Source organism: Sapajus apella, unplaced genomic scaffold (genome assembly GCF_009761245.1).
Source record: "Sapajus apella isolate SASKATOON/1434 unplaced genomic scaffold, GSC_monkey_1.0 scaffold533, whole genome shotgun sequence".
NCBI lineage: Eukaryota > Metazoa > Chordata > Mammalia > Primates > Cebidae > Sapajus > Sapajus apella.
The window spans coordinates 39,383-50,096 of NW_022437462.1; the positions used below are offsets into that span (position 1 = coordinate 39,383).

A 10,714-nucleotide genomic window follows, 5' to 3' on the forward strand; every position below is an offset into this window, starting at 1 on the left:
GGGCACTAACACCTCAAAAAATCTGACATTCTTCTATGCAAAAAAGTGGGTTTGGAAAGCTGGTTGTGTGTTGATTGGAGAACAATCACATTTTTCTACAGAGGTTGATGGCTCTTAGTGCCTTAGTTTTCTATTTTTCCTATTTCTGTCATTGCAAATGAAAGCCTATTCTTCTCTAGAAAAAAAAAGGTGTTGCTCCATCACAACCTGATTCAAACTTTGCTTGGATCTTTGTCTCTCCAGGGTAGAAGATTAAATTCTTGTGGTTTTCTTCCCTTAGGAAAATGGACTCAGACTTCCTACAGGCCTTCCAGAAGGAACTCACCTGTGTAATCTGCCTGAACTACCTGGTAGACCCTGTCACCATAGGCTGTGGGCACAGCTTCTGTAGACCCTGTCTCTGCCTTTCCTGGGAAGGAGCCCAAAGTCCTGCCAACTGCCCTGCATGCAGGGAACCATCACACCAAAAGGATTTCAAACCTAACATTTTTCTGAAGAATTTAGTGACCATTGCCAGGAAAGCCAGTCTCTGGCAATTCCTGAGCTCTGAGAAACAAGTATGTGCGACCCATAGGGAAATAAAGAAGATGTTCTGTGGCACAGACAAGAGTCTGCTCTGCTCACTGTGCTCTGACTCTCAGGAGCATGGGGCTCACAAACACTGTCCCATTGAAGTGGCAGCTGAAGAACACCGGGTAAGAGACAGTGCTGGGATCACCTGACAGCTGGAGGGTGGCAGAGTTAGAGATGAGAAGGGAGATGAGAATCACCATGATGATCACTCCATTCTTTACTGAGTGCCAGGTGCTTTTGGAGGTACCAATGATGAAATTTTGAATTCAATATGCAACTATACCTGCCTTCATGGAGGCTGCACCCAAAAAGAGGGTGATTAAGTAAATGTCACTATTACTTTGACTCTACAATAGAATGCCAAAGGCATTGAAAACCTACCAAGACTATAAGAACAAAGAAAATACATTTAGGAAATGTATTTAATATTACTGGACAAATGACAAAAGCAGGAGCCTAGCATAGTGGATTCTGAAGAAGGGTGTTTCACTGATCATTAGCTAGGTTACAAGAAATCTCCCCTCACCAGTTCCCTAAACGGTTATACATTCTGAAACCTCAGATTTGAAAAATACTGAGGATGAGCAGTGAAAATATTTGTTTTATTTTCCTCTCTCCAGTCTGTTCATACATTGTACCCCTTGCCTTCATACCTCACTCAGGGTGTGGAATCTACGGTATTTGATTTTCTCTTGCTCACCCTTATAAATCTTTTGCAGGAGAAGCTCTTAAAGCAAATGAGAATTTTATGGGAAAAAATTCAAGAAAATCAGAGAAATCTAAGTGAGGAGGAAAAAAACAAGCATCCTCTGGAGTGTAAGTATGAGATCATGTGTCTTCAGGACATGTTTGAGACAGGCATGCTGAGAACATTTGTATTAGCAACTTGCATTGAAATTCTCATATGCCAGATTTTGTCATGTGTTTATTTATAGCCTGGAAAACAACCTGATTGTTCAATATAACAATTGTTCAGGTGTTTGTTCAATATAACAATTGTTCAGGTGTTCTGGAAATGTTTTACAGATAAGTAAAAATATACATATATAAATTCTGAGAGGCAAGTATGCGCTTAAAATTAATAGGTATTTCAGGCAGAGGTTTCTGTATGAGATGAATTATGTAATATTGATTAAATAATATATGATTGAGAAATAAAGGCATTTAGCAGTGAATATGATGTTGCTCCTAGGGAAAAAAGTGGGTGGGAACAGGAATTTAAGAAATACGCCTGTGCTAGTGAAATCTGATAGCAAAGGACCCAGCTCATGATGCCTGTTTGAGTAGGAGAAAATGTAGCCTGATGAAAAGCTGAGAGAAGGGACAAAAATGACTGGGGGAGTGAGAGAATATTATGTCAATATTGGGAGGAGAAACACAAGGGAATGGGGATTCATGTTCTTAGAATGGTGGGGCAAGACTGTGGCTTTAGACAGAAGAGAGGTAGTCAGTTTCAGAGATGGGGGCTAAAATGTTTACTAAGATCTTTTTTGTGTGATGGCTTCTGACCCTGATTATAATATACTGACAACATTTCTACTAAGAGTGACTGTTTAGGCTGTGAAGTACAAAGATTTGAGACCACAGAATAATTGAGTAACAAATATATATATTGTTGATGATAATTTAATAATTGATGATAAATTTTAGTTGTTTTCTAGCAGTATCTCAGATTTGAGAGGACATATACTTAAACATTTAAATCTAAAGGGCTTTTATGCCTGTGTTCAAGCATTGATGAATTATAAACATTTTGAAGGAAGGTCTTTTTGATTGTACTTTAGATTCTGGGGTACATGTGCAGATCATGCAAGATTATTGCATAGGTACATTCGTGGCAAGGTGGTTTGTTGCCACCATCTCCCCATCACCTATAACTGACATTTCTCCCCACGTTATCCCTCCTACTTTCCCTCCTGCTATCCCTCCCCTAGCCCCCACAAAGGACCTCAGTGTGTGATGCTCCCCTCTCTGTGTCCACGTTCTCATTGTTCAACATCTGCCTATGAGTGAGAACACATGGTGTTTGATTTTCTGTTCTTGTGTCAGTTTTTTGAGAATCATCGTTTCCAGGCTCATCCATGTCCCAACAAAGAACACAAACTCATCATTTTTTATAGCTGCATAGTATTCGATGGTGTATATGTGCTACATTTTCTTTGTCCAGTCTATCATCAATGGGCATTTGAGTTGGTTTCAGGTCTTTGCTACTGTACACAGGGCTGCAATGAACACGTGTGTTCATGTGTCTTTATAATAGAATGATTTCTAGTCCTTTGTGTATACACCCAGTAATGGGATTGCTGGGTCAAATGGAATTTCTATTTCTAGATCCTTGAGGAATTGCCATACTGTCTTCCACAATGGTTGAACTAATTTACACTCCCACCAACAGTGTAAAAGCGTTCCTATTTCTCTACATCCTCTCCAGCATCTGTTGTTTCCTGATTTTTTAATGATCGCCATTCTAACTGGTGTGAGGTGGTATCTCATTGTGGTTTTGGTTTGCATTTCTCTAATGCCCAGTGATGATGAGCATTTTTTATATGTTTGTTGGCCTCACATATATCTTCTTTTGAAAAGTGTCTGTTCATATCCTTTGCCCACTTTTGGATGGGTTTGCTTGTTTTTTTTCCTGTAAATCTGTTTTAGTTCTTTGTAGATTCTGGGTATTAGCCCTTTGTCAGATGGGCAGAGTGCAGATATCGCTCTGGTTCTGTGTCCCACTTGGTGGGAGCTGCACTCCAGAGAAGCTTCCTTTCGACCGTCTTGGTCTCCCCTAAGGAAGATCTTTTTAACTCATCATAGTGTTTGTAAAGAATAAAAATTAAATGAAGGAAAGGTCAGGATGAATTTGTGGGTTCTGTGAGGTGGAAGTAGACCTGGGTATGTAACCTACAAAATCCATGTCCCTCCAGGCCTATGCGCTTCTCCGTGTGCAGATGATCAGAGTTGAGTATAGGGAGCTGCATCCAGTTCTCCATAAGGAAGAAAAACAACATTTAGAGAGACTGTACAAGGAACACCAAGAGATATTTCCACAACTCCAGAGAAGTTGCATCAACATGTATCAAAAGAAGAAGCACTTGAAAGAAATGTATCAGGAACTAATGGAAATGTGTCATAAACCAGATGTGGAGCTGCTCCAGGTAAGAACTGAGGAAGTCCCTTGAGACACTTTGTATTAGATGGCATTTGCCTTTCATTGGGTACCAAAGACATACCTCTTCATCTCCTGTATTGATGGTGGGAGACATTCCCCACCTGGTTATAGAGATAAACTACAACTCCTAACCTAATTATGGAAGCAGAGCTTTATGGAGCTGTGCAAACAGATTTCCACAGAACATTTTCTACTTCAAGCTTTCTCCTCCAGTTCATTTCATTAAAACTCTGGAAGAAAAAAAAATTCATGTGAAAATAATATTTTTGTCTCCATTGGATAATATGTAGAAATTATGAAGATACTAACGTTTCCTTCTTGCTTTTTCTTGCTTTTTCTTGGGCAGTCCTAGGTTTGAAATGCCCTTGACTTGAGTCCTCAGGGACTAGCCTTGAAAAAGACCGCATTGTAGACAGCTGCAGCAATGCACAGTCACTACTTAACCTCTCTCTCTCACTCAGATCCAGGGGTCCTGAATTTATCAAAAATAGATTCTGTCAGTAGGTCTTACTGGTATAAATGTGAGAGATGAGAATACATTTTAAAAGAGCTGCAGTGATAGTATGTAGTACTTCGAAAGTTTTCCAAACCCAAAGACTAGACAGGCAGAATAACAACTTGTTGGTTGGTTTGTTTCCTTGTTTTGAGACAGAGGGTTGTTTTGTCACCCAGTCTGAAGTGCAGTGGCCCAATCTCAACTCACTGCAACCTCTACCTCCTGTGTTCAAGTGATTCTCCTGCCACACCCTCCCCAGTAGCTGGGACTACAGGCATGCACCATGACACCCAGCTAATTTATTTTTGTATTTTTAATAGAGATGGGGTTTTGCCATGTTTGCCAGGCTGGTCTGGAACTCCTGACCTCAGGTGATCCATTCACCTTGGCCTCCCAAAGTGCTGGAAATACAGATATGAGCCATTACACCCAGCCAGAATAACAACTTTCTAAATAAGTATATTTTTCTCTCTCTCTTTACAGGGTTTGGGAGACATCGTGGCAAGGTATGTGTTTGGCCATCATTGCAAGCAGCAGCACAAGGCATGCTATGAAAAACATCAAGCTGTTTTCAACAAAGTGAAGACATAATTTGTTAACAACATAATGTGCCAGTGTGATTGTGTGTATGTGCGTGTACTCTGGTGTTTCTGTGTTATGTTGAATATGTTTTCTTATGCCCTGTACCAGATTTTAATCTTTTCTTACTTTCCCAAGTGACTCAGGGGGTAATGTTTTGAAGAGTTCCATGCAGAAGTTACTAGGATATAGTTGCCTAATTTTAAGATTCAGAATCATAATTAGAGACAAATAAACTATTTGGCAGATAGGGAGAGAGGCAATTTTCAGTGGCAGTAGGTTAGAAATGGAGTGAATCCTTAGAAAGATTCCCTAAGAGAGCCACAAACCCATCCTAGGATTGTGGAGTTACATTACAATATCAGAAGTGGGTTTGAGTGAAGCATTTCCTGTTGTAATCTATTTCTTAAACACAGACACCAGAAGGGTTAACCAACTGCACCTGCTTCCTTGCAGGAGCGAGTCCGTGCTGCTGCACATGCCCCAGCCTGTGAATCCAGCATTCACTGCAGGGCCCATCACTGGACTGGTGCACAGGCTCAACCGCTTCCGAGGTGAGTGTCACCCTCTTGCTGGGACCAACATGTAATGTCTTCAAGTATGGTTTCTATGGGCAGCTTTCCTAGGTGTAATGATCTTTCATCTGGAAGAAAATATTCTGTGAATAAGCCTTTATATTTATAGTTTCACTATCATCAAACAGACTAAACTAAAAGCTGGTAAAATGTAATAAAAATCAGCCATATAACAAATTACTTAGAAAAACATAAAACATGCAGAATGGCTCCTTAGGACTTAGAAACATTCTCTGACACAATTTCATGTATACAAGTATTACATGAGGTACACGGAACTGTGTTAATTCAGGACATTTTAACTTCAAATTAAGCGCTCTTAATGATTGTGATTTGGTGACAGTGTTTATTTTTAAGTGCATTTCAGGTGAAGTTTCATAGCATTTGTAATTTTAATCATGTGCATTTTAATCAACCAAAACATACATGAGTAACTTAAATAACAATGCAAATCTGAGGATGTGCAAACAATAGGAAAGTGATTTGGTGGTTGATGAGCCCTTAGATAGAACTCCAGGATAGATCATGATCAATCAGGCAGATAAAAGAAGTCTGTGCATGAAAGTCCAGCATGAAAGATCGATAATTCTTGCAAGGAATCTGCACTTTTCAGAAGATGGATTCAGATTTTCTCTTTAAGTATGAATTTGCTTACTTAAGTGGCAGATCATATTTCTGGCAAAGTGATAACTTATTTAGGTGCAAGAATGGCTCCCCACCTCATCTCCTGTCCCCAGCCTCCTGCTCAGGTTTGGCTGCCGTCCAAGAGCTTCCAGTTTTTCAGTTGTTATAAAAAGTAGCTGACTAGACATAGGCATGGCAATCCTCCGCTTCGTATTTTTGAGTTTATAGAAGTTGTGGTCATTGTAGTTTAGCCATGTACTTTTGTGCAGATTTCCTAACATTTCCAATATTTTTCCAGACAAAAGTTGCCTTTTAATCTTGACCTGTGTTTTCTAGTAAGAGTCTCTTTCTTTTCTGAATCTAAGAATGTATAAACTGCTTTTCACTGGAACATTCTCTTTTTTCTACAGTGGAAATTTCCTTCAATTATGAAGTAAGCAATCACAATATCAGCCTGTTTGAGGATGTGAGAAGTTGGATGTTCAGACCTGAACAGAAAGGTGGATCTTTGGATTCTGACAGACCTGACTATTTTGCTGCATGGGGAGCCCAGGGCTTCTCCTCTGGGAAACACTACTGGGAGCTGGATGTGGACGACTCTTGGGACTGGGCTGTGGGCGTCTGTAAGGACTCCCAGATAAGGAAGAATGGCACCATGATTACATCTGAGGACATATTTCTTCTTTTATGTGTGAAGATGGGTCATCATTTCCGTCTCTTGACCAGCTCTCCAATGCTTCCTCACTATGTAGAGAAACCTCTGGGCCGGCTTGGTGTGTTTCTGGATTTTGACATTGGAAGTGTGAGCTTTTTGAATGTCACCAAGAATTCCCTCGTATGGCGTTACCCGGTTGGCTCCTTAAATTTCCCTGTCAGGCCTTTCTTTTACACTGGCCACAGATGATCAGGATGAAGAAGTCTGACTGTTTGGGAACTGCATGTACAAGGGAGCCCTTCACTGTTGAAGCAAAGGAATCATAGTTTTCAGGCTTTCTTTCTGTTTTAGTGTCACCTCACTTTATTATGGTTAAATAAAAAATATGTAAAATGTAAAATATTTTTGTACACTTTCTTACAATTAAAATAATCTCTTATGGCCCATTACCTAAAATGTACATTATGATTTTCAACTGTTTTGTGAATTTATTGATGGAATTCTGGAAATATGTGGGTGCATGATTCCAGCTGAATGATCTCATGCAGGAACACAATTTGCACATCATGGACAGACAGGATTTTGTACAATGCATTTGCAAGTGTGAGAGCTCCCTCCTATTGATACAGTAAATTCTACACCGCATCACTTTAGGGGGAACATTTACACCTAAATTTTCACTGAATCTTTGGGCAAAAGTAGGGATTTAACAGCCATGCATCCTATGGTGACAAAAACACATTCTGAGAAATGCATTATTAAGTGATTTTTATCACTGTGTGAACATCAGGGTGAACTTACAAACACCTAGATAAAATAGCCATCTGCAGACATGGGCCAAATGGTGCAGCCTATTGCTTCTCTGAGAACTTGCTAGCAATGCTCAAACTAGAACCCAAAAGGTTTAACCCACATTGATTTCTGTAGCTGTTTAATAAAGCAAACCATCACCCTGGGAAAAAGGGACAGAGGAGCAGACTGTCTGCTTTAAAATGTGTTTATACTTACAATTCACACAGATTGTGAATTCTCACTGATAACCTAGACCTGAGACATAATCATCACCTCATGTTATAGTGGGAACATATTAGTGTAAGGAAAAAAAGACAACAAGACAAAACAAGCAAAACCCAGTTCTGATGAAAACCCAGATTCTAGTGAGTCAGTTGAGTCTGTCTACCCACCAAATGGTCATTTTCATGATCGCTAATTAAATAATGGCAACAGACGTTCTACTTCTAGTCCAGCAGATGATCCTGACTGACGTCTGGGGTTCCTTAGTTGGGGCTGTTACCTCGAATATATTCAAATGGCCTCTCCAGGTAGCTGCTTGGGCTTGCTCACAGCATGGTAGTTAACTTTCCACAGTGAAGATTCCCACAGAGTCAGGAGAAGTGCTATTATGCTACAGAGTAAAACATCAGCTACAGTCACAACACTACACAAAGTAAAGGTACCAGAACACTCAACAGTAGCAGTCTTGAAGTTACATCATAGGAAGAGAATGTGGGATGGAATACATATTTAAGAAGTGGACATTGAGGATCTACATCCAGAGATTGTGGTCCTATAAAACATGAGATCTGATAAGCCCCTTAGATCTGCCCCAGATTCGTGTAAAAGGGCAATTGACAATTGAGGCCAAAAAAGAATTAAATATTCTTTTGGAATTTTTTTTTCAAGATTTGGTATCAACTGAACAATCATTATGAACACAACATGGCAAACCCATTGAGGAAGATGCACAGGATACTGGAGTAGAGGGAGGGAAGGATGATCCATCTCCTTCAAGATGACCAGAGACAGACCCAGTAATTCTAGGACAGTGAGATGAAAAAGGTCTGTGCACCCTTGGCAGGAACCCCTCTGATGTCTCTAAGTGGCTGCAAACTATTCATGTAGGCCTTCTGAGTGCCTTGTACTTTTCAAGATTTCTTGGTAACAAGAGCCACTAACGAGTTCATAATACATAGAATACCTTCAGCATAGAGGGTGAGAAAGTCTTTCCCTCAAAAGCCAGAAGTTCAGAAACCTGTAGCCGAGTCATCCACTGGACCATACTGTAAGTGTGGACCATAGAGAGAGAAACATTGGCTTTAACCTCAGATGAAAGCTGTCCCGTTCTCACTGCCCTGTGGCTCCCATATCAAAAGGGAAGGTGAGGTTAGATCCTGTGACTATTCCTTCTTCTGGACTGTAGAACTTTTGAGGCTGACTCAGAGATATGTTCTCTGTTTACTAAAATCTAATGTCTATTAGCATTCTGCTATGAAGGAGATAGGCTGTGTCCTGTCACAGGCCTCTCACCCTGTGCCCATATGTTCCACTCCTCTGGCCCTTACTGATCCGTGATGCCTGCCAGAATCACTGAAATCCTTCTCCCACTCCGTTGGTCCTCTGGCCCAGGTCTCAGAACACAGGTCCCTGACTATCCATTTCTCATTATCTGCCCTTGCCCTTCAAATTCACAACATAAGAAAAGTTGGTCATCAATATATCCTGGAATGGGAAACAGGGGTTTCCTGTTTTGCCTGAGACCCAGCAATGCAGATGCAGGATTCAAAGGTAGGAAGAGGAAGCAAAAGTGGATGCCCTTGAAGCTGCTCAGTCACATCCTTGTGACATCTAAAAAGGTAAAAGGTATTTGGGGTTAAATAATTGGAACAGAGAAAGAAGACAGTCACATTCAGGTGTATAAGGAGAAAGAGAGGTTCTATCGGTGCCTTACACAAAGTAAAACTCTCTTATTTTAATGGGATGTACACAAGTATGTATCAGAAAAGTAACCTTAGGTGAGGAAAAGCAAAGTCATAGTGAAGAAGGGATCCAGATAAAGAAGGGAACAGGCAGCATTTCCTGCACATTTCAAAATGATTCTTGAGTGCTTACATTTTCCGGAATTGGCATGAAGTGTCTGCTGTGTATCAGTATCCAAAGTGAGAAAGACAGCTGAGAGTAATATGGTATCATGGTTTAGAGCAATGTCTTGAAGTTAAACTGCCTCCGTTTGATTCCCAAACTCACTGCTTATAAACCTCATTCCCAGAACAAAGTGCCTTTCTCAAAGCAATGTGTGTGGGTATGGACTCTATAGGTATGTTGTGCATATATTTACATAATATAGTGTTGGTATATACACAGTAACTGTGTATACACACACACACACACACACACACACACACACACACTGTACCTGTATATAATAATTGGATCAGTACCTTGCCAAATGGTTAAAATTTACTTAAACAAAATAACAGCTATAAGACAGATTAACTGGAAAGGTAGTTCAGCCAAAAAAAAAAAAAAGGCAAAGAAATGGGGATAAGGGAAATAATAGAAACTTATGAGGAGGCAAGGAAAAAAAGAGCAAATCATTGAGAAAGAACCCAAATTTAAGACAGCGATGGGTGAAAGTGCCAGCAAAAGCCTTTTAAAAGTTCTTTAAAACTTCTAACATTTGCGTTAGAAGATTGATTAGAGAAAGGACGCATTTGCATATCACCTGGGATGGAGGCTCCATCTGGTTCTCACACTCAGGATTCTGAGACACCATGATCATGACATACAACAGACACAGATCTCAAGGATCACTGTCTGGAGCTCTCCATCCTGCCTCAAAAGAAAGCAGACAATGCTGAAGGTCTCAGCTAAGGGATTCACAATCTAGGACTTGGGCTTTAGCCATTGGACCTTCCTGTATGTCGTCCTTAATTAGTAGAGTTGTGACACAATGCTACTTTTCAGCTCCCAGAACACCTCAAATAACACCACAGCCTGCTCCACTAGGCTCCTAAACCTTGCCGTGGCTCCTAGTCTTAGTTTGGAGAGCCATGGTGGTTCTCACCTGCCCCAGAATATGTGAGAAAGACACCCCAGCAAGTTCATAGTGGAGCCACAGAAAAATGGGAGACTTAATGAGGCTGTGTGAGGACACTGGGCATATGAAGTATAAAGGACAGAAGCCATGTGTTCTGGCTTCAACATTTTTCCCAATCACCCAGATGTGCACCCACTCAGGACTCAACTTTCCCTTTGTTCAGTGATGCCTG

General features: G+C 40.5%; 1 protein-coding gene across 1 annotated transcript; it reads left to right on the forward strand.

Annotated features, from left to right (window-relative positions):
• The first annotated feature begins 205 nt into the window (after positions 1–205).
• LOC116546036 (tripartite motif-containing protein 43-like) lies at positions 206–7,060 on the forward strand. The gene is given in 7 exon segments (XM_032272409.1): positions 206–695; positions 1,293–1,364; positions 1,366–1,389; positions 3,492–3,722; positions 4,716–4,738; positions 5,268–5,365; positions 6,421–7,060. Coding segments are annotated over 7 exon segments (1,353 nt in total). The 5' UTR covers positions 206–284; the 3' UTR covers positions 6,915–7,060.
• The last annotated feature ends 3,654 nt before the right edge of the window (positions 7,061–10,714 follow it).